The sequence below is a fragment of the Lagopus leucura genome, unplaced genomic scaffold (assembly GCF_019238085.1).
Source record: "Lagopus leucura isolate 7727_CA_CO unplaced genomic scaffold, USGS_WTPT01 Super-Scaffold_810, whole genome shotgun sequence".
In the NCBI taxonomy this organism is placed as follows: domain Eukaryota; kingdom Metazoa; phylum Chordata; class Aves; order Galliformes; family Phasianidae; genus Lagopus; species Lagopus leucura.
The window spans coordinates 14,184,848-14,210,254 of record NW_024962261.1 but is presented as its reverse complement, the minus strand read 5'-3'; the positions used below and the strand labels follow the sequence as shown (position 1 = coordinate 14,210,254).

At 35.5% G+C, this 25,407-nt stretch overlaps 1 protein-coding gene across 1 annotated transcript in view; it reads left to right on the top strand.

Moving 5' to 3' along the window:
* Positions 1-25,407, top strand: part of SLC27A6 (solute carrier family 27 member 6) — a 40,710-nt gene extending 15,303 nt beyond the window's left edge. Inside the window, exons 5-10 of the mRNA XM_042866218.1 lie at positions 10,696-10,890; positions 17,523-17,613; positions 18,743-18,941; positions 19,516-19,613; positions 21,201-21,331; positions 22,699-25,407. Of these exons, the coding sequence (XP_042722152.1) occupies positions 10,696-10,890; positions 17,523-17,613; positions 18,743-18,941; positions 19,516-19,613; positions 21,201-21,331; positions 22,699-22,875 (891 nt within the window). The 3' untranslated portion in view covers positions 22,876-25,407. The remainder of the gene's footprint in view (positions 1-10,695; positions 10,891-17,522; positions 17,614-18,742; positions 18,942-19,515; positions 19,614-21,200; positions 21,332-22,698) is intronic.

Here is a 25,407-nt window from a genome sequence, read left to right as displayed (position 1 = left end):
TTAGTTTAACAACGTGTTTAGGAGAATGCATAAAGCAAAGTGAAAGTGTATGGAAGTTGGATGCAATGCTAATGCAAATGTTAACTGAAGATTTTTCTTCTGCATTTGTAAATAATGATAGTATCATTTCAGAAATGTAATCAGAGGATTATTGGTAGTCACTGACTCAGTGTGGTGGCCAATTGCTCAGTGTCTGGATGGAGATCTTATTTCAAAGATTTTGAACAGAACTTCTGAGAGAAGAACTTATGAGAGACTGAATATGAGCCAGCAGTGCGCTCTGGCAGCTCGAAAGGCAAATGGGATCCTGGGCTCCATCAGGAGAGGGGTGGCCAGCAGGGACAGGGAGGTGATTGTCCCTCTCTACTCGGCTCTTGTGAGGCCCCATCTGGAGTACTGTGTCCAGGTGTGGAGCCCTCAGTACAAGAAAGACATTGAGATTTTGGAAAGGGTCCAGAGGAGGGCGACTAAGATGATCAGGGGGCTGGAGCACCTCCCCTATGAGGACAGGCTGAGGGAGTTGGGCTTGTTCAGCCTGGAGAAGAGAAGGCTGCGGGGCGACCTCATTGCAGCCTATCAATACCTGAAGGGAACCTACACCCAGGAGGGGAGTAAACTCTTCAAAAGGGCTGATAACAGCAGGACTAGGGGAAATGGTTTTAAGTTGAAGGAGGGAAGATTTAGGTTGGATGTTAGGGGGAAGTTCTTTACTAGGAGAGTGGTTAGGCCCTGGAACGGGCTGCCCAGGGAGGTTGTGGATGCCCCGTCCTTGGACGTGTTTAAGGCCAGGTTGGACGGGGTCCTGGGCAACCTGATCTGAATGTGTATGTTTGGTGGCCCTGCTAGGCAGGGGGGTTGGAACTACATGATCCTTGGGGTCCCTTCCAACCCGGGTGATTCTGTGATTCTGTGATTCTGTGTGATTCTGACAAGTCTTTGTGGTAGCTCCTAGACTCTTATCTTAGCTGTCCTTGTTTGATCTATCTGCTTCTCACATCTGCATGTGCTCCTGAAGTCTTATTGCTGTAGATTTTTTCTGAAACCCGTTCTGCATCCAGTTTGTTTAGTAACCTGCTGTACTCAATGACCATTCATTAGAAAAGAAAGTCCTTTTTCTCTAAGTAAAAGCACAACAGCCCTGCATTATGTTATGCTTACAGCGATTTCTGGGTTCCTAAATAAGTAACTGTCATGCCTTTTCTCTTCTCGACTATTTTGCTGCCCTGTTTGGTCATACAGAAAGTATAACAGCCAGTATAATAGAAATTGTAAACTTGTCTAACATATTAGCATGGCTTCTCCTATGAAAAAGGATATTCAGCACATTAATAATTTGGTTTTGCTGCTTGATATTGCGTAACATCTCTAGTTACAGTGCTCTAACAAATAACAAAATCTAACTCAGTACAGCTCCCTGTTTCATCTTTAGCAAAGGTCTTAGAAGGACTTTTCTATTAATCTATGGATATTTTTTTCCTCAGGGGTGAGAGAGGGTCAACAGAAATAATCACTTTCCGATTTAGAGTAATGATATAATGATTTAAATAATATAGTGAGGCCTAAGCTTTGGGAAAGACAGGAATGGTAACAGCATTTCTTTCATGCTTGAAATAGTTTACCAATGCACATTAGAAGTCAGTCTTCTGGATTATTTTGTCCTCTTTTTTAGTTGTCTTATGCTGTTGTACATTATAACGTGAATTATTTCATTTACAGTCCTCTGCATGAACTTAGTAAGCTCTGAGTTAGAATCCAGAGTTTACTTCTACTTGTATTCAAAGTCTGTTTCACAGTTCAATAATTATTGTTCATAAGAATTTTTAAGTATCTGTCCTATTTTATCTCCATTTGATATTGAGTCAGTGTTATCCTTTGGCATCAGTAGCATTACCTTAGGATTACCTCTGATGTATAAGATTGTGTATATAAGCTTCCAGGCTCGGTTTTGTTAAGCTGAAGCAAGCCAATCTCTACAACCAGTTTGGCCAAGGTTTTCTTTGGATAGGATTAAGTGCTGAATTGACTTTAGAAAAGATGCTTAAGGGTTTATTTTATTTAAATTCCGCTGCATTAGAACAATAGTATTTTAAAAGGGGAAGACAAGGAAGCTGACACCACTGGGTTTAGCAAACAGTTGTCAGTTAGTTCCTTGCTGTTGATTCAAGTGATGTGAGAAAGGGTGTAAGAAAAGTGCTTATGTTGGTTAGATAACACTGTCATCTACCTGGACACAAGTTTTTTTGAAGGCAGCAATTTTAACTGATATCAATCAGGTAGAAGAGGAAAAATAGTCAGAAAGCAATTCTCTACAACACAAGATTTACTTGATATTACATTTTATTCCCTAATATAATTACAGTTTTCTTCAGTTTATGTTCAGTACTAGAAATTGTTCTTACTCTTATCATTAACTTGTGGAATGGAAATCTGTGAAGCTACTTGTAGGTTTTCAGCATAGACATTTTAATAAATATCCAAACCAGTAATATATCACAGACAACCATATCTCTACCTTCTATCTGAATATTCTGAATACTCTGTATCACTTCAGTTTTACAATACCAGAGGGTCAGATTTTGCAAGTTTTTGTTTTTCTAGTAACCCGTGTATTTTTGAAAATGTTTGAGCAGTTACATATGTCATAAGCAGGCAGCATTCTTAATCCAAGTTGTCATTTATTTACTAGTATTAACAGTGGCTGAAACCAGTATTTGTACAAGTTAGTAAAGCTTAATAGAGAAAATGGAATGTTTGGATGAGGAAGCTTAGAGACAGACTGAGTATTTGATGGCTTTTATTTTTTGCCTCAAGGTTACATCAACTGATCTAATAAAACATAAACTGTATATTATTACAGACTTTGCCTTGTGATAGCTTTAAACTGTCATGGCTACAACAACAGCATTATTTTAAAATAGGATTTAAAAACAGGTTACAACCCTGTTCTTTTTGGCTACTGCCTTCTGTTTAAATGTACTGGCCTGTTTCTCTTGGAACCTGCCCACAGGATGACTGTGTGTCTGGTTTTTGGTTCTCACCAATAAGGGTAAAGTTGAAAGCCTTCTGTTTTGTTCCTGTAGTTCTGTTCACCTTAGGAAGCACACAGATGAGCACTGAAGGCTAGCTGAGGTACCAGCTGCTGGTTATAGTATGGTGTCTCCAGACTGGTGGAGACTTTAATAGGTCCTGTATTTTGTTGAATTCCTTTCTTTACAGCTTGTTTCTTTAGACAGTCATTTTTTTGGTTCCACTATTGATGTCATTCAGAAAATGTTGGAATCATTTAGGGTGGGAAAGAACTTTCACTTCAGCCACCAACCTGAGTTACTCAGTCCCATTGCTAAACTTTGTCCCTTTTTGCTGCATTCACATGTCTCTTAAATATCTCGAGGGGTGGAGGCTCCACATAGTCCCTAGTCAGCCTTTTTCAGTGCTTGACAACTGTCTTCATGAAAAAAATTCTTACTGACACCCAAATTCAGCCTTCTCTGGTACCACTGGAGACCATTTCTTTGCATCCTTTCGCTTTTTACCTGAGAAAAGAGACTACCATCCAACTCACTTTAGCCTTTCAGGTAAGAGAACAGTGAGGTGTCCCTGAAGCCCCCTCTTCTCCAGTCTAAACAGCCCCAGTTCCTTCAGCAATCCTCATTTGTCTTGTTTTCTATTCTTTTCACCAGCTTTGTTGCTCTTCTCTGAAGATTTGACAGAAACTCAGTGTCCTTTGTATCCAGGGCTCCAAAGCCAAACACAGTATTTGGACTGTAGTCTTATCAGTAGAAGGGGACAATCATTTTCTTAGTTCTCCTGACCATGATGTTTCTGATATCATGATAGCAAAGGATAGAAATCACATTCACAGTTTTACAAAGGGAAGCTCCATATTCACAGTATACTTCAGAGATTCTGTAGATGTTTTAATTCTCTGAATTGACTTTGGGAAGTTTTATGAAGTTTATTTTGACGCGTGGACTCCTGGGGCTTTCACAAAAAAGACAATGATCTAATCTGTATTACTGTGTGAAACACAGACAGAAATGACTTTTCTTCCTGGTTAGATATTTTCTGAGGAAATAAAAGTACAGCTAAAGAAAACATTTCCTTTAGAAGAGCTAAAGAAATAAAACTCCAATTTAAACCTAATAGATCATGGTGGCCAGCCTTTTGGCTTGCCTGGGCCATCAAGTGAAGAGGAATATGTACATGTAACAAAACTTTTAGAAAATATATTTTTATTAAAACATCAAAGAAGGCAACAAACCCATAAAACTAGTTGGATATTTGACCTTGTTTTTTTGTAATTAATGTGTCGATGCCTGGATTGCTGAGAACTCTTGGTGAGTTCCCAAGGTGTTTGTCAGAGATTTTTGATCTAATTGTACTCCCTGTGTTTCATCCTAGAAAATAATTGTACACAAATGTATGTACTGCCAAAAAGTGATGACATGAATAAGGCATGAAGCAAGGCAAATTTTTCTCCAGTAAAATAGGTCTTAGTAAAAGAAAAGTGAAGAAGCATGATCAAATTTTATTTGAGTTGAATATCTGGTTGCAACTGTGTGCAGTCCATTTGAAAATTTGCAGGTGGTGTTTATATGTTGACTGAAAATGGAGTTGCAAAAATACAAAAAAAAAGGGTAATTTTTTATGCAATCTTGAAACCGATTCTCAAATTGCCCTACGTGATTGGAACAGCAGAAAAAATTATCAAATATGAGTTGCAAAACTAATTAAAAACATACTGTGAATTATTTTCTACTTTTTGAGAGCTTTTGAGATAGTGAAAAGTACAAAATTTGTCAGCACTACAGTAGAATTCTGGATATTTCTTCCACAGTAAACATGTAAATTTATTAATTTATTTTACAAAATAACATAAGCTGGAGCTTATTAGGTAAATAAGAGAAACTGTATATCTGCTTATAACAAAAAATTCATGTCTTCACAAGCACGAAGTACTTTGAATGGCATTTCATCAACTAATTACATAGAGTTATGAGGCTGGATGGGATGGGATTTCAAGGAGTGACCTAGTGCACACCTTTGCTGGGAGATAAACTCTGCGACCTCTAACAGCTGAATGAGCTGCAGCTAATCAGCCAGATACAGTGCCACAGCTGGTATGCAGTAACTGCACTCATGTTCTGCTGCAACGGTGGAATACCTAATGCCCTGACAGCCCAGAAAGCCACCTGTATCCTGGGCTGCATCAAAAGAAATGTGGCCAGTAGGTTGAGGAAGGTGAGCCTGCCCTCTGCTTTGAACTGTCCTATGAAGACAGACTGAGAGCTTGGGCTTCTCATCCTGAAGGAGAAAAGGGCCCTGGAAGACCTGAGAGTGGTTTTTCGGTATATAAAGGGGGACTAGAAGAAAGAAGAGGACAGACTCTATCAGGGTCTGTTACAGCAGGATAAGGGGAAATGCTTTCAAACTAAAAGATGGGAGATTTAGATGGGATATAAAACAAAAAAGATTTATATGATAAGGGTACTGAAACATTGTAACAGGTTGCCCAGAAGAGATGGTGGTTGCCCCATTCCTGGAGACATTCAAGGTCAGACTGGATGGGGCACTGAGCTGTAGTTGTCTCTGTCCCTAAACTACTGTTAAAAACCACATATTAACGTTGCAAATTTACAATCAATTGGAGCTGCATTGCTAGCTGTGCAGGGCCACATGCAGCCCGTGGGCCACATGTTGGACATACCTTTACTGAATATCAATGTATTAATTAATGAAAGCATGAGACTGAGCTAAACTAAATAGCAGACAGCAAATTCCTGAAGCGAATGCATGTATCCTCTTCCTAGAATTCCTTCTGGTGCCTCTGTTCAAAAGCTGTATTTTATAGTTGTGGTTATGTATGTTACTAAAAAATCCCATAGCAGTTTATAATGAGGTATTACTGTGAAGTGAATGTAAGCATATATCTTGAAGAATTTAGTACGTACGTAAGTCTAATGGCAGTAGAATAACTCTCATTTGATCGTCTCTTTTTAACAGGGCTAATGGTTCAACAGATACCCAGTGAATGTACATTCTGCAAGTTCTAGTGTTCTATCTATATTATATATTTAACAGATTTTTTCATTTCCTAGGCCCTATACTGCATACAGTTTAATTGAGCACATAGTACAGGAAACATTTTAGGCTGCCTTTGCTTATCTCCAAGTTAGCTTCTCCTGCTGTACAAACGATAAAAGTAGGACAATGAACCTTTCTTCTTGGATTTTTCTAATGCATTTGCTAGGTATGCTTTTATATAGCTGCAGTCATGAGTCCTTCCCACACTCAACTAATAAGCTGTTGATGGCCCTTTAAAGTTCTTTTTTTTAATCAGCAACTTAGTTATGTAAACAGTTGACATAGTTTATAAAGAACACTTGAGGAAAAGACTGGCAGATGAAGAATCCTAGCTATGTGATATTTAATATAACAAGGCAGATCTTGACTTGTCAGTTAATCGCTGTACAAATGAAACAAGCAGTCAAAATGGAGAAACAGTTTGTAAAGAAGTTCATTTAAAATGTATGCAACTATTTTGTATATGGTTCAAAGATCTTGACTGAATGCACCAAAGGAAATTTTGGATGTAAGGTAAAAACAATGGTATCTTGGTAGTGCTTCAGAAAAGCATTAAAATATTTTCACCTTTACTTTAGAAATAAATGAGTATGGGTTGTTTCAGAATTACTCAATCAAATCACAGTGCAAGAAGATAAATAACTTCAAAACTTGAGAAAGTGTTCTAACATTCTGATATTCTAAAATTATATCACAAATACTATTTTTGCAATAACCTATCAAGAACTATTAGTCACATTCAGAAACACAAAGCATGATGAAATTATCATAGGACACGTACTATTGGAACTGATCTGTGACAGCTAGCCAGGGCAAGGCTCTTGCTAAATGAGTTGAGGAAATTTAGTTTTTAGTGTAGGAACTGCTAACTAGGTATTCCCTTTCTTCATCAGAATCACAGAATCAGTGAATGTTAGGGATTGTAAGGTATCTTGGAAGATCATCTAGTCCAATCCCCATACTGAAGCAGGAAGATGCATGCAATTACTGCCTACCAGCTGTGGCACTGTATCTGGCTGACTAGCTGCAGCTTGTTCAGTTGTTTGTGATTGCAGAGTTTATCTCCCTGCAAAGATGTGCACTAGGTGACTCCTTGAAATCCTTCCTAATCTTATACCTCTGTGTCCTATAGTAATGTAAAGCTAGTTGATGAAATGCCATTCAAATGTGGTAGAAATTCAAAATACAATTATTTAGTGCCATAGTTTGTTCCTGCATATTTATTCAGATTTCCATTTGTATAGAATACCCTAATTGTGCATCGTTTAACTATGTTTCTAGAATATCTTGGAACTGTCATTCCTTTTCCTTCCTTCCTTCCTTATTTTTTTTTTTTTACTTACTGTATTTTATTTACTGCTTGAATATTCTGCTGTGGTGCCTATGGAATATATGTGCGCCTGCAGTATTTACAGTTTGGCCAAAAGCTGGACAGTAAATGAATATTTATAGATTTAATCATGAAGTAAGTGTTATAATGGCTAAATCTATTTTCTTTACTGTTCATGTACTTATAGTTTCCAGTCCTGTAGGTGATGGACCGCTAAAGCATAGGCTAGTTTTAATCCTTTTTTTTTCCCAGAAAGACCTGCAGAACCTGTTGGGAATCTTCATCAACAGATAGTTATAACTGTGATGGTCTTCATAAATCACAAATATTGCAGATGCATGAATGCAGTCTAGTAGAAAATTTATCTTCCTGTGAATGTTAATTGAATTATTATTCCTTATTTTAAGAAAGCTTGATTTCTACAGTGAGTTTTAGGTGACTCAAGACACCTTCTCCGTGTTTTTGTGAAAGGCTTAGTGTGTAAGAGAATACTTCCTAAAATAAGTTGCAAGCACAATATAGGGCTGACCAGGACCTGAAGGAATGGCATGAAGCTGTGTCGGCGCGGGGAGAGGGGCTAGGTTGTGTGTTAGGAAAAGGCACTGGAACAGGCTCCCAGTGCAACCAAACTGGCTGCAGTCCTAGAATCGTTTGGACAATGCTTCCAGATGTAGAGTAGAATGTTGAATGTTCTTTTGAGGAGGCAGAAGTTGGACTTGATGGTCCTTTTGGGTCTCTTCCAACTTGGGAAATTCAGTGATCCTTTTTTTATGTTTCTTGTACTGCAGTGATAGAAACTGGCCAAATTAACATGAAGAACTCAAAGAATTGAAATAGCTATGCTTGCAAATGATGATGTACTTGTCCTTTTGAAAAAAAATATAAGCAGTGTATGTTATTTTCTCCCTCATCCTAGCCTGTCTTTTCAGCAAAATGTCAACATGCTTTTATTAATCTGAAATGTAAATACAGACTCTAATTCACCTTTTTTATTAATGTGGCTTTAGAAGATTAGGATTTTCCCAAACTGATGAATGACCCACTAAATTAGTGTGTATAAATACATACTTATTTGTCTTTTCTGTTCGTTTTGGATGAACATAATCTATTGTGTGATTTTTCATATTCTTTGAGAGGCAGTACATTGAATAATTTGGTGCTGCTAGTGAGGAGTAACTGCAGTTTGGTTAATCATAAATTAATTTCAGATTAGCACTGAAACTCTAAGGAAAATATCTCATTTTGAAAAGCTTTAAGTTAAGGTGACTGGAATGTTCCAAAGATGGCAGATGATATTATGGGGGAAATAAAAAGCTTTCTAGACTGTGTTCGAAGTAAAACTAAAACACTTTCTTTAAAACAAGAAAAATAATAAAATTATTATATATAATTACATATAATTTTATATATATATACATATATATATATAGTTCCTTGACAGTATTAACCTTTGTTGACCTTTGAATGTGGAACATACTTTATTACTTCAGATATACGAAGATCTATACAACTGCTTTGTGGTACTGCATACAAAGTAGAAAAAACAAATTACAAATTACAAAATTAGGCCTGTTTTAGACAATTTATTACAGGTCACGTTCATGGATGGTTTTGTTGTGCAGTGTTATACAACACTTGGTAATGATTTCGCAGAAAGTAGGTGAAATTTGTGTATATGCAATCAGAAATTACTTTTTATCAAGTCATAAAGGTAGAAGAGAGGTGGAAGGGGAGGAAGAAGAAATGGAAGAATTGAGTTGATGTTTAAAAACCCAAAGAATAGTAACTGGAGGAGGCTTGTGAGTGATGTAGTTTTGGGGTAGTATAGCAGAATAATATCTTTGACTGTAATCTGCCAAGAGCTGTCTGCATTTAGTGAAATGTATTAATTCCTTCCTGAAGTGCTGAAGAAAATCTCTGAAACGGGATGATGAATTTTCCAAGTTACTGATTTTGAGGGAACAGAGAAAAACTTGATTTGTTTTCAGGATTTAGGTGGTGAACCTGAAATGTTACTGTGCGTCAGTTTTTGTGACAGAAATGAGAATTTACTACTTTTGTGAAAAACTACTCGAATTGCAGTCATCAATGAGCTTCTGAGAAAGTCTTGTCTATATACTCAGTAGAAACTTTCCTGTTTTCAACATGCAGAACACATAGAGTCAGCTGACCAGATCTCTTCCCAGTAATGTTTTGTTCTATTTTTTATTTTTGCTTTTATGCCAGAGTAAAGGTGCTAAAATGGATTTTCATTCTGAAGACCTACCTAATTTATCCTGGACTAGAGCTGGGAGGACAGACTGGAATAGGAAAGAAAATAGGGACATATACGTGTGTACACACATATTTATAGATATATGCATATAAAGGAAAGAGAATATGTGTGCATGTATGTTTATATATGTATATAGATTGCATTCATACGCATAAGTATACACATACAGAGATACATACAGATGGTGTTGGAATACTGCAGTGATACAGAATTCTAAAGATATATGGTAAAAGAATGGTACCTGTATTTATTTTGTATTGTCTCATTTGTGTGGTATTCTGTATTACCACTTGCACTGATTAAAAAGGGAGTCTTGTTTTAAAATAGGTGAAATAAAAGCAACCCACATTTTGGGTCTTTTGCTTTCTGGCATTTCAGCTTAAATCTGACTGCATTTTAAGTGTTCCATGCAGTCATACGGTTTGGGAAAGTATAAAATTAGTCTCACTGAGCTGGCTGAACACATACTATACTGCTTCTTGTAATAAAACATGAGAGTTGACAACAGTAAAGATTCAAGATCACTATGTATATAGCCTATATTGATATAGCAAGTAATGTTGAACAAAACCTTGCAAGTCTTAATATTAAAAAAATATGGAAAATGACTCATACGTAGTGTGTGGGAAGAAACAGGTATTACAAGTGTATGGGATCTGATTGTTTCTTTTAATCAGTCTGAAAACACAAGAAAGTTACTATTAATCTCTGCTAACTTTAATTACTTACCAGAAACAATGCCCGCCTATAATTTTCCCAGTTTTCTAATTTTGCTCTGCTTGAAGACAGATGGAGACAATATGTAATCACTTATATAAATTAGTGTAGCTGTTATGCAGGCAATCATTTACATGTTCAACAAGACAAAAAAAAGTTTATTGTTTTTTGAGTTTTCTAACTTGTAGCTACAGGTTAGTTATGCCAGCTTTCTTTACATATGTGCAACAATCAGATGTAGTTATCAAAATATTCTGGTTTAATTTAATTTTTTTTTTTTAATTTACAGAAAGATGGAGAGAAAAATCACAAAGTCAGACTAGCAGTTGGAAATGGAGTAAGAAATGATGTATGGAGAGAATTCTTAGACAGATTTGGTGCTATTAAGATCTGTGAGTTTTATGGCGCCACTGAAGGAAACATTTGTTTCATGAACCACACAGGAAAAATTGGATCTGTTGGACGCACCAATTTCTTTTATAAGGTGACTACTTACATTATACTTTGTAAAATGGAGTGCTGAAAGTCAGTGTATTTATCGGTTTGACCACAGGACATGGGACTTGAGGTATAAGGTAAACATTCTTTGTTATTGCAAGATTAATTGGCAGTCTGTAAAATCTTGGCTGTCAAAGTATCACTGATCATGCTTAGCACTCAACCCAGTTACGTTTTTAGCAGTAACTCTGGAAGTTTTAGAGTCCACAGAACTCATGAATGCCTTGCCATTCTTAGGAGAATTTTTAGTAGATTCTGAATATAAGGATCAGGTCTCTACTACATTAAAGGGCAAAAATGGAAGTTAGATTTCTTTTAGTACTTATAAACATAGCATCTGTGAAGTAAACACAAAGAGTATACTTATATTATATATTACTCTGTGGATATTTGGCATAAATGAGAATTGGTAAATAATAAAGTAATGCATAAATAACTTGAAGAGATATTTTATACCTGCATATAATTATATATAACTCAAACTGTACTTCATGTAATTTGCTTCCTTATTCTGAAATTTCAAAGAATATATATTCCATATATATAAATATTATGTAAATACACAGAAAGTACCAGTTACAGTAATATAAAAATTCCATGCCTGCTGTCTACCATGTCTTCTGTATTTATTTTGTTCTAGATTACTTAACATAGAAATTTTTTTTGTCCAGTACTTATGGCATCTTTTGTATTTGCAAGTCCATCTCTTGCATTTCTGTAGTTTCGGCAAAGTCATATCTCTTGAGAAACAGTAGATGTTATTTGTATCATACAGACTGTCTTCTTCTTGATGTATAAAAGTAAATGAAGAATTATGAAAAGGGTCAGTTTACAACTTGTACGTTCTTACACATACCTTAAAGTATTTCACCAAGAAATTCATGGGTTTCACCCTTTGGATCCTATTAATACTATTTTTGAAATGATTGCAGAGGTCAGTAAATAATATGGGTCTCAAACTTTAGATATTAACATGGAAGATTACTTAGTACAGCTTTCTAGCAGGGAGACTAGATATTTAATATTATATTGCTATTTATGCAAATTTGTACTTCTGAAATAACAAGATTATACACATCGCCTAGAATTTGCAGAAGTAACAAATTCTGTGTATCCAAATCCTCATATTTTAAGTGATTTTTGTGCTTGTGAAGAAAGCTGATAGGAAAATGTCAAGTCCAATCTGTTTTCACAGAGAAGTAATAACACTTTTTGGAAACCTATCTGTGTGAGGTGGCTTAAGATGAAGACAAATGGGTTTGTTTACAGCTTATATGTTCCAGGGTCCACATTTTCAGTACAGCATCACATAGACTACCTCATAGTTCAAGGTGTAGACTGTATCTTTGTTTCAGGGATAGGAGCCCATCTGCTGGTGTTTCATTAGACTTTGCAGGGAGAAACGAGGAAACATTAAAAGAGAGACGGCAGGAGCTGCTGAGTTTTTCAGGAGCCACTGAGAGCTCAGGAACTAAATCAGACTTTGCTGATTTTCTGTGTTATGTATTACTGATAGTCTGTAGTATACACAGTGGACATCAAGTGCTAATAGGTATCTTTAGAAAGATACAGGTCACTACAGGGAATCAGGGATCTGGAATGTAAGGAGCAGCAGCTGAATTAGGAACCTTAGAGCTAATGTTACATTTTTTTTTCAGAGGACACTAAACCATGTGTTGTGATTACTCGTAAACCTATTTAAAAAAAAAAAGTTCTTACAAAATTTTACATTTGTTCAAAACCTCAGTAAATTTGTTCTCAGAATTTTAGAGACAATTTAGTCAGAAGTCAATCTCCTGGAAATACCATATGTAGGTTTCATCATAGAGAAGATCAGACTTGAAATTACCTAATTATTGACTTCATTTTCTGTATTTTTAATCAACTAGTGTGTTTGGTTGTTTTTTGTTTGTTTGTTTGTTTGTTGTTTTTTTTTTTTTTTTTTTTTTTTAGCATTTTTTTGTAGTAGCATTTAATAAATTAAAAAAATTTGCCTTTTGTTTTCCAAAAGGAAAATTATTTTTTTGGGCTTTTTTTTTTTTTTTTGCACATGAAGCATGCTACTTGTTCCTCTTTAAGGATCACTCTTAAAATTTAAGACAATTGCTGCGTATTAAGCGAAAAATACCTTTTGAAACTGCAATTAAAAATAAATAAATGCAATACTTGATTCCACTAGATACCTTTACATTACTTTGTGCACTGCTCCAAGTTAGAACTGGTGCAGTCTATAGAAACATCAACATAATCTGCTAAGATAATTAGGGATTGTTTGCTTACTTACTCAGTATGTATATGGAAAGATAATAAGAGATTTTTTGAATTATAAAAAGCCATTCATTACATTTGGCTTGACCTGACATCGGAGTACATTCTATCTTTTTCAATACCCTCTTTTCCCTAAAAGTGAGTCCATAGTAAGTCTTCAGTTATTTCTGTAGCTTCTGTTGTAAGTAACTAAAGCACATTGTTGTCACAGGCTCAGTTTTTAGCTATTACTGTTCTCCATGGGATCTGAGGTACACTGGCTGCCAGTTCTTCCACCAGTGTATATTAATTTGGCATTCCGTATCTGTAGAGTTTGAGAAGACTTAAGGTTGTTGCTGAAAACCAGATTCAATGCAGAGACAACCTCACTTCAGTTATGTGGACATGGTATGTTTAGCTAGATTGTTGGGTAACTTATATGACCCCTATTACATGGTAACAGATCAGCCAAGATTATCTTCCAAATTGAGAAGTTCTCAAAGGCTTCTCCAAAGCAGCATCAGGCATCATTTCATAACCAGTGTGCTTTGATCTAGAGCATTTGTAGTTACATAATGTACCCAATCTCTATCAAAGATTTTCTGCTAGCAGAACAAAATGGCACACGACCCTTTTATTTTTTTCAGTATAATAATTAGATGTGTCAAATTATCAGTTTTCTAATACATTAACTGCTGGGGCTTTGCTCTTGTTTCCTATGCAGTCTTTCTGGAACAGCTTCTTCAGTCTTCTTTGTGACACTCACTAGTTAGCGGGAGCAGCTAGTTCACCCCTATGCTGAAGCAGAGCAATGTTGATATGAGCAAAGTTTCATGTATAGTGCAGTTGTAGAAAAGCCAAGGAGATGCAGAGAGAGAGACACAATGATGAAAACAGCATAAGATATACGTTTTAAATTTTCATACTTAAATTCTTAAGTTTGTTTATTTCTGTATGTGTTTTTGATTACTTTGCAATCAAGTATTGTGACAAACTCATTCTATATTGTAATGACATAAGTTAGTACTCACTTATTTCAGGCCTTTGTTGTTTTTAAATATGTCTTACAGGTTTCACCTTATTAGAAAACACATTCTGAAGTGTAGCTGTTACTTTTGTTTTTCTTATTTTGCATGACATTTATTAAATATCTACTGACACACAAGGGAGAGCAGCTTTATTTCTGGCTCTCTGACTCTTGAGCGGTCTGAAGTTGGAAAGGGAGATTGCCTCCTACTGGAAAGCAAAGAATAGTGCAAGGAAAACCCACCTATCTGGTTACTAAATTATCTTGTTTCCGCAAATAAATAGTACAACAACATTTGAAATCTTATTTTGACGTGGGATGATATGAAGAAATAACCTTAAACAAGTATTCTGGGAATTTCGAATACAAGTATTTACCTGGGAATAGAAAGAAGTTTGAAAAAGGGGAAAAGAGATTTGTGTGATTATGTGATAGATTAAAGGAAGAAATGTACACTTTGCACTGGCATGGAGATGAACTAAATACAGTATAAAAGTCCATCCATACATATATCAAACGTGTAGCTGGAATAATGACAGGTAGATTCCAGGTATAATATTTTTAATGGAGAAAAACTAAATAGACGTTTTATTTCTGTTGTACCCAACGACAACATGGCAGTTTCTGAAGGTGAAATGCAAAGGATACAGCTATAAAAGACAAATTGAGCACTCCAAGTGAGGAAAGTAAGTCTTCTGTCAGTACCTGACAAGTGCTGGTTGTGATTGGAAGTCGTATTGATAAATATTGGGGTTCTATACATTTATTTTCCTAAATAATTTTGAAGACACAAATTAATGCATAAAAATAGGTGAATGGCATTGCAATTGCCAGATACCTAAGAAGCCATTGTGTATGAAATGCTAACTTAAGGCAATGCTCTTGTTCCACTTGGTTATTTTCACACTATACTCTTTATATGAGGGATTACTTGAAAGTGTTACACAGTATATAAATAAATCCCTAAATATGGATATTCATAATGTAAACACAGACTCAGTGAACAGAATAGTGGAAAACTCTGGCTAGCATTTTAGATGATTGGAATTTTGATACCATCTTGAAATTTTTTGCAGAGAAGATAGTGTATAGATGATTATACAAGCAATAAATGACTGAAGTTTACACTTGATATACTTCTCTATGTAGCTAATGTTTCTGATTGATGTTATTATGACATTAAAAGTTTTAATGTATTATGACACGTGTATATATAGAAATTGGTTATGGGAAAAAGCTGTACTCTCAGTATCTATCAAATATGTATGTAAATCTATATCTTGCTCTGAAATATATTTTATGTGACAGCAGAGAATATGCAATGGGAATGGAACTGATGAAATCCAGTGAAGCTTATAATAAAAACTAAAAATAATCCATGACAACCCTGAAAGATTATTCCAATTTTATTTATAAATGTATTTTAAGGACTTACTGTATGATTCTAAATTTCTTACTCAAAATTGTTTGGATGATAATCATCTGTAAGTTGAGATACACTTAAGTCATATTTATTGGAAAAGAGCAGTTGATAACAAATCAGAAATTGTTCCAACTGTTAAAGCATCTTATGTGAAACAGCAGTGCTGAATTAGTATTATGATTTTTTCCACATAGCTATAGAACAATATGGCAGAAGAGATCACTCCTAGTTTAAAAACAAAGCCATGTTTAACCATGTCTTAACATCCTGGAAAACTTTATTCACAGGCAAAAGTTTGACATCTGTTCCTGGAATTTCACTGACCAGTGGATGGGAAAGACAGAATAGCTAAAAAAAGTATTGCTTCTGCTTTCACTTATCAAGTATTGTAATGAGTTTTTGGTGCGTTCTTTTTTTCATTGACTGCAGATTGAAACGGTGGGAATTTCAAAACTATTTTCAAAAAAAGTGGCACTGTAAGAGACACTGATGTTGCAGTTTAAATCATCTTATGTTTCAGTGAGATCAGTGTTGATTTTTGGTTGATCCATTTGCATAGTGTTCTGGAGAATAAAATACAGATTAAAATCATGAGTGCTGCAGTATTCTGTGAAAATAATATTGTAGTGCTTCAGTGGTTCAGGCTGTTTTCCAGTAAATTTTAAATGAGATAAAAGAAAAGTAGGCCAGTAACCAGACTAAATGCTTTGCTCTGGTGCCTTCATTTTCTACGATTTAATATGAAAAGAAAGTTTAATGCACAGAGACAGCGGTTTGAGTAGAAAATATTTTGGCTGATACTTTCATTTTGAATATCTAATGTCTAATATGTGCTGTTTTCTCTTTTCAATTGTGTATTTGCATGATTTATTTCAACAGTCTAACTGAAATAGGTGTAGTTAATACTCTAGAGTTGGAAGTAGTAGAAGATGTATCCAGTAGCATAAATAGTAAATCTCAGTGGTCATTTAGATGACCTCAAGTACTAACTAGCTTCTGAGCAGTTAAAACAACATAAAATAATGCATCAAACAGTCTAATACAGATACTGACATATATTTTGATCTCTGAAGGAGCAAATAGATGAAAATGAACATGAGCAGGGCGTGCTGCTGTTCTAATTAAGCACAAATATCAGAATAACATATCACACTATTTCATTCTTATTCACATTATTCAATGCATTTGTTTTGTCTTATGAAACCTATTGAACTAGTAAATATCAATGCAAAAAAGAAGTGAAACAGTACAGCAATTTAATGTACTGCATGTATTTGCAGAAATGCAAAGAAAAGACTCCAAGAGAAATATCTTCTACTTAAGAAGAATACCACCCATTCTACTTATCAAGAATAAAGTGGTTATCTTGAAATTAAGTTAAATTGTGTAGCATTTATCAAATTCAAGAATTTAAGAGCTACAGTAAAGTATTAGATTAAAAAAAATCCCCTTGGCTTTATTGAAAAAGTGTCTGATTTCTGGATCATGACTTGATTTTGCACACTATAACCTCGTTCTTTTGATCAGCAGTTAAAAATGTGCATTCCCTGTTGTTTTAGACACCAGAATACCCCAAGAAGCCATTTTATATCAGCTAAAGATGACAGTTCAAATTTAATGTATGCTTCTACTACTCTGATCCTTGTACTACTGATATGTGGGTCCCACAATTCATTTATAAGAAAATGAACAATACAATTCTGTATCTTCACCAAGGGATTTTGAAAGTTACACGATCACAAAAATGTTTGTGTGTCAGTTATCTCCAGGAAACTGTGTAAATTTACAGACAGAATATTTTCAGTTTCAGATGAAACTGTTCTACTCCGAGATGAGCAAGACTGAAAGTTTTCTTGCTTATATCTGCTGCCACTAGATGTCACTGTGTAGATGAAAAACGACCTTTTTTTCCCTTTTTCAGCTTTTTTTTCCATTTGATTTAATCAAGTATGATTTCCAGAAAGATGAACCAATTAGAAATAAGCATGGTTGGTGTGAGAAAGTTAAGAGAGGTAAGTATGTATTACAATGTATTACAATGGTAATGCAAACACTTCCAGGATCTTTTTTTTTAAGAGACCTTACTATTGGGATACTGTATGATACCAACATAAACTATTAATCTTCAATTCTAACAAAAGCAATACGAATTTTGATGTAAGACAGACTTTATTAAGCACTGCAGTGCTGACACTGAAAGAATTTAGGAAATCTTTGGATATATTCACAGAAGAGCAGTGTGGAAAAATGACAGTGTGATATGGTCTCTAAATGAAGGAAATGTGTCTTTTTTAAAAGAAGTTAGCATACTGAGGTGATTGCCTGGGAGATCTATGAGAAAGACTGGTGAATTAGATGAAGTGCTTTTTGGAGAGACATTAAGTGCTTTTGATTAAGTGCTCCTTTATATGTTTTATCAAATACATTGCTTGATTATAACTGTCTTCAAAATGCTTATCAGAAAAGTAGTATCCCTTGATTATACCCATTTTCAAAGTGTGACATGCATACCAAGATATCCTAACCGTATATCTCCTTAATTTTTGAGGAAGAAGAATTATATTTAAACTCCTATATTTTACTCAAAAAAACGAAAGCAGTGATGTTTATCACATTACTAAAAAGTCTTCAGAGTTTTTTCTCAGAAATTCTGAAGTTCTGAGCCTAACTAAGGATTTACTGCTTTGGTCAAACAGCTGCTCTTTTAGATACACTGGCTTTTTAACTGATTAGGGAGCTGTTAAAGTTGAGGCTTATCACTAGAAATACATTAAGGTGTAGGAAGAAGGAAATACTATTTGCTCTGTGCACTTTGAGATGATAAAAAAATGTACTAGTGAACTCAGAATTGATGGATGAGAACTGTTTACTCAATAAGAAGAAATATATAACAGAAATTTGAATAGACAATATTGCTCTGTGTGTTTATGATCACTATGTGCACAGAGGTGACGTGAATTGCAAAGCAGTGGCAACAGGTTTTATTTTTTATTATTAAGCTTTTATAATTTGGGCTTAAATACTGAACCCTGCTAAACTTGGTTCCTGGTTTTGTAAAGTGCTGCGTAGCAAATTAACAGCAATGCAATGTATAGGATTTGTGTATTTTAAGTTTACATTTGTTTCCACTTCTTTGTATAGGTGAGGCTGGTCTTCTCATTTCCCAAGTGAATGCAAAGAACCCCTTCTTTGGCTATGCTGGCAATAAGAGACACACAGAAAAGAAGTTACTCAGTGAGGTATTTAAGAAGGGTGATCTTTATTTTAATACTGGAGACCTAATGGTTCAAGATCATGAAAATTTCCTGTATTTTTGGGACAGGATTGGAGATACCTTCAGGTATAATCAATATTTCTTTTTACATATCTTCATTAAAAAACAGACATGTAGGTTAGAATAATAGTGATCTATTTGCTTTCAGCTAGAAGTGGTCAGTTTAGAAGTACGTTGATGCAGAATGTAATGATCTTGAGAAGGATAATAGGGGCTTCATTTTGCAAAAAGTGCTCCTACTGAGCTGGATAATTCATCTCCAGTTTTGTAGGAATTACAGGTCTTTGAACAATCCTTCAGTGATCATACTTACCAATGGTAATTTTGCTGCTGGCAAGGAGAACTGGATACAGAAACAGATAAAAATGCATGAAATACTAAGCTGTGGTCTCATCTGATATATTTGGATATACATAAAAATTTTTAAATCATCAGGTTATGATAAACAAGCATTGTACTTCATAGTGATGGATAATATCTAGTAACACTTTAATTACTAGCACTGGTAATAAGATCAATGTACCAAGATGACGAGCAAGAACAAATATGAGCTATTAATAATCTAAAATGAATGGAATCTTTTTAAAGATATGCCTATATATCTCCAAAGGACAAAAATATTTTGTTTTCCACATTTTAGATGGAAAGGAGAGAATGTTGCAACAACGGAAGTTTCTGATGTCATTGTTATGATGGATTTCATACAAGAAGCAAATGTGTATGGCGTATCAGTACCAGGTAAAAGAAGCTTCAGCTTTATTTTTTCCATCCTCTGTGTTTAGTTGTTAACCTTTGTAACTCTTTTATTTCATGTTATAAACCCATGGGTCATTTCTAATTGACTCATCTTTTTAGTATGTAGCTAGAGTGTGTACGTAGATAATGAAGATGCCAACTGTTTCTGAATGAGGCAGTACATTTTTATGTGCATATAATATGTACTTTTGAAAAATTATCTTTCATGAAGTTGTGATAGCTGCATAAGCTAAAGTTTCAAGCTTTATTATATTGACAGTCATGGAAAATCCACATTTTCATGTGTCAGAATAAAATAATGTCAGCAAGGTAAGAGTTAACATAGCTTTAAAGAAAAGTGTATGAATATATTCTATTTTATTTAGATTTTAACTAAGGCTTATAAACTCTTTACGGACAGGAATGTTAGAAAGCCAAGGTCATTACAAGGAATAAACAGGAAAAAAAAGAAATTACTTAAAAGCAACTACCTTCTTTTCAGGTTTTTTTTGTTAATTTTCATAAGGTTATTTGGGCCTGATTCCCATTAATGCTAAAGGCTTTTAAAACTGTATAGCAGGTCTTGCTGACAGGGAAATGAATTTCTCCCTAGCAACTTGTGTGGTGCTGTGTTTTGCCTTTGTGGCTGAAGCAGCGTTGGTAACTCAGCACTGCTTAGCTGGACTTTTGCCTACCAGTGGGAAGCAGCAAATGCATTCTGCTTTTTTGCTTTGCTTGTGCATACGCCTTTTTCTTTCCCTGCTAAACTGCCATTATCTTGGTGCATGAGTCTTCTCACCTTCTTTCAGTTTATCCTGTCATGTGGGAGAGGGGAGTGAGTGAGAGAAGTGGATATTTAGCCCTTGCCCAAGGTCAAACCCCTACAAAATTATAAGCTTAAAATGCGAGAAGGGTGCTACTTGCCACTAGTTTAAAGCCACAAGAAAACTCATATTGAAGAGTACTGACTGAAAATCAGAATTAAAAGAATGAGAGCTCCTCATTTCATGCACAGCATTTACCTTCTGATTCTTATCTGTATGAAGAAATAGCTGAGCCAGTTTACAGGGCACAAATAAATTCCCTCACAGAAACTGTAGCACTGGGGGGGGGGGGGGCGCGGGGGAAGATAAACAGGAGAAAAAGGGTTAGCTGTTGCTACTCAAACAGTAGCTAAAATGTGAAGGGTTTCTTTCATTGTTGAGTTTTATTTCTCTTTTGTTTTACCCATTTTTCTCTCTCATAGACCTACTGCCTTTCCACTCACATGGATCAAGGCTGTTAATCTTTCTCTCTGTTGACAACTTTAAGATCCACAGTTTTGAGAGGACACAGTGGCAAGAGGGAAAGGCTGAATGTGAAAGAGCATTCAATTCATTAATCCAGGGGAGCACACGTGCAGTCTTTTTTTGAGAGAAGAGTGAATTTGTTGCTTAACTCATCACCTGATTGATCTCCAAAGAGTGAAATACTGTATAAAATCGAAGTGTAATCCTACTGTTTTAGTGAAACTCAGAATACTATATGTAATTGTCAGTCCACCATTATTTCTTTTTTTGTAATGTTTTCATCTCACTTCCTTTTCTCTAGGCCATGAAGGAAGAGCTGGAATGGCCTCTCTTATTTTAAAGCAGAATAAAGCAATCAACCTGGAGCAATTGTATAAACAAGTAGTGACATATCTCCCAGGTTATGCCTGTCCTCTTTTTCTAAGAGTCCAGGTAAGCTGGATGACTGCTTTGTGCATACAAACATCTATGCTATTTGAGCACTGAGAAGTCTAATGAAATATGAGAAAATGCATGTTCAGATATCATATAATTTTATTTTAGAACTGGTCCTATTTACTGTATTAATGGAGTTTTAGGGGAGGAGTTACATAAAAAAGGCAATGCAATTTGCAGATTATTTTAAAATAAGAGGAAATGTATTAATCAGTAAGAAGAGACATCATACAAAAGCATTTGTGGAGATTAGAAGCATGCACATGGGAAAACAAGAGGTTTGGATTACTAAATTGGAAACTATTTCAACTGGAGAAAATAACCTAAAATCCATTTTATTCATTGAAAATGAGAGAGTAGAAAGGTAAAGCAGGAGACACAACAAACAAGATAAAGGAAGAGAGGTCATGAAGTGGAGCTCAAAAGAAAGAAGGAGGAAAGAGGATGCTGGAATCAAAGAATCACCAAGGTTGGAAAAGACCTACAAGATTATCCAGTTCAACTGTCTATCAGCGGTAGTTCTCACTACACCATGTCCCTCAACACAATGTCTAAACCTTCCCTGAACTCCTCCAGGGTTGATGAATCCACCACCTCCCTGTGCAGCCCATTCGAGCACTTCACCACTCTTTTGGAGAAGTAGTATTTCCTAACGTCCAGCCTAAATCTCCCTGGCACAACTTGAGAAAGAAATACTCTCAGTTGTCCATGCAGTATGGGAAAGTATGAAGAGCAGTTTTAATGGTTGCATCGAGAGTTGATGACAGGTCAAAGGGATAAGCAACAATTGCACTAAAATTTCACAAGTCAATTAGGAACGTTCCAAGATTGCTTAACAATGAAAGGAGCACTGTGGTCAGAGATTTAGCTGTAATTTAATCAGAGTGGCAATGGAGGAGTTGAATCTAGGATTGGTAGTGAATCGTAAGCTCAGTTTGAAATGCAGAGTTTAGTGGTGTCTGTGACAAAGGTTTCAGATGGGAGGAAAAAAAAAAAATCACAGAACAGCTTGGGTTGGAAGAGACCTCAAACCTTATCCAGTCCCAACCTGCTGCAAAATTGCCACCCACCAGATCAGGCTGCCCAGGACCCCATCCAGCCTGGCCTTGAACACATCCAGGGATGGAGCATCCACAGCTTCTTTGGGCAACTTGTTCCAGTGCCTCACTACTCTCACAACCCTTGGCTGCTTGCAAGTGACTGCAGCTTCTTTTCACTCTATCAACATGTGTTGGTCCATAGCAGAACAGAAGTTCTGAGAAAAATGATTTCTAGAGAAATGAGACCAAACAGTATCAATTAGGACTTATAAAAACAAGTGAAAGTGTGAGTCAAAACATAATAAATCTCTCTCTCTCCTACAGGAAACAATGGAAATGACTGGAACTTTCAAACAACAAAAATTTAGATTAGTGGATGAAGGTTTTAATCCGTCTACCATTACGGATCCTCTTTATTTTTTAGATAATTCCAAGCAAACATATATCTTGTTAACCAAAGAAGTATATGAGAGAATCTTATCTGGTCAAATCAAACTTTAATTAACCTAATGAAAAGCTATTCAGGGACAGTTTCTATGAGCTACTATGTGAAAAGCAGTAAAAATTATTACCAATATTGATATGTTACCTAGATTAATATTTCATGTAGTTCATATTTTCTTTCAAACATGTATTGTACCTTTCCTCACTTACCTTAGTTCACTAGTAATTTACTACCACTTGAGATCAAATACAAGTAAAGAACCTGTAAAAACAAAAATGAAATTTTAATTTTAGAACATAAGTGCTGAATCTGATAGCTTTTCTTAGAACTAAAGGAACATGTATGATACAAAGTAAAAAAGATCAAACATAACAAAAGTGTAGTGACAGAAGCTGCTATTAATTCTATGCAGACAAACTATGCCAGCAACATATTTTTAAATGTATCTAATATATACTTTCAAATATTTGCTTTAGAAAATATAGACTTGGAAGTGGTTGGAAGAAAAATCTTACATGGAGGAGTTTTATAATGGAACATAAAACAAAAGGGGATGAAACAGAAGAAAACCCTCCAAACAAAGCTGAAATTAAAGAATTTATACAAAGATCACTACTGAGCCTGCTAGTCCATACTCTTTCATGTGTTGAACTGACTCTTTAGAGAATCAAAGTATGAAGACAGACCAAACTGTTGTGAAACATTTGGCAACAGATTAAAAGTAGACAGTGTCCACACTTAATGGGAAAAAAAAAATCACTCATGTAGGATTGTATAATCAACGAGTATACAGGTGTATAATCAATAACTATACAGGGAAGTTAGGCTGGAAAGATTATCGCGTTAGAGCAAGATAACCAGAAATGAATGGAAAGCTTGCCCACATCCTGGCTCAGAGAAAAAGACTACAGGAGGAACAACCTCCAGAAAGAGATCCTTCCTTAGTGGCAGTCAGCTCTTAAATGAGGTCTTAAATGAGGGGCTCCACCCCTTGTGCTCACACTGGATTGCCTTCACCCGTGCTCCCGCAGCCGCAGCTGACTCATTGCTTGCCTCAGGTGATCAATCAGAGGTTCAGGCCGTGACTCAACAGTTCCCATACAAGCATAAGAAGAATGATTTGTGTTCTACGTTACACATATTGACTAACAATATAAAAATATAAAAATAGCCTCTTTACTCTTACTAGTGTCTGCCAGAGATTATTATTTCCTGGGTCTAAAATATTGCAGATTAAAAACAAATTCTTAATCATATATTCTCATGCCCTTCTTTACAAAATTAAAAAAAAAGATTATTTAAACAAATTTTGCATCGTCTGTTTAAGAGTGATTACTTATGTACTTGTTAATAGTATGCTTTAAATACTTTTTAATAGTTTATTTTAATACCATGGTTCAGTGCACTCTTCAAATAATAAAAATAATGAGACAGTGTTATCCTGTAATGGATTGTGGCCATTACAAAAGCTTCTGCCAAATGCTTTTCGCAGTGCTTAAGAGTTAAATCACATGCTCAATTTTGATACTAGATTTACGAGTTTGACTTATTTTGCTTTACAAAATCTGGTACTGTTTAAGACTAATGTAGATGTTCTACCATTGAGAATGAGAATAAAAGAAATGTCAAAAAGGCAAGCAGAAATGTAAATAATTTTTCACCCTATGCTCTCCCTCTCCCCTTCCTCCCCCCACCAGCAAAAAAAAAAAAGGTTTGGGAATATCACCATTTGGTGACTTACTTGTTAAAGTACATAGGATGAAGAAGACTGTTTCTGAATGGGAATGTTAGGGCACAAAGAGCATTACAAGAGGGAAAACATTTTCAGACTGTCAACTACGAAGAATGCTGGCTGATGTTTCTGTGCTGAGATATGTTGCAGCAGCAGCAGGACTCTTCTGACACAGCAAGCTTGAATAGCCCACAAGTGTTGGTTTCCTAACTCCAACCACTAGGGATATACTGAATTCCAGCAGCTCCTCGCTGCTCCTTAGAGTATCCATGAGAGCCTGCCTGTTTTCAAGGACATGCAAAAGAGTCTTTCTGTCCCATATGCTATCTTCGAGAGAGAGGATGGCTATAGTATCAAGAATTAAAAACAGGAAAAGCAACAGGGACTGTGTAAAAATAGCATATTGTTTGCCATTTCTTTCTTTTAGCAAGTAGATTGGATACCAGCACATGCACTGGAGCATGTTACAACAAAATGCGCTATTTACCAATTACTGAACTGGCACTGGAGTTAGGCTGAATAATAGTAATGTTTATGTAAAATACTGGGAAGGCTCTTCCTTTCAGAATGAGAAAGTTGAAATATTTTGACCAACTTGTTCATTTCCTGTCCTCACGCTCAGGTCAACATGTGGAATTGACTGAGGGCTTGAGTCTCGCTGCAAAACTATGCATAACTTTTTTCCTGGGAAGTTTGATATTTTGTGCTGGCGTTAAAGCAACTACTGGATGATTGAGTGTGGGTGGGCAGCTGCAGTGCTGGCCTCATATTAAAAAAAGAAAAGAAGGAGATGAAAATAAACACAAGTAATTATTTTTAAGCTTTAAAGTAATGTATCTTGAAGTTTACTTTTGCA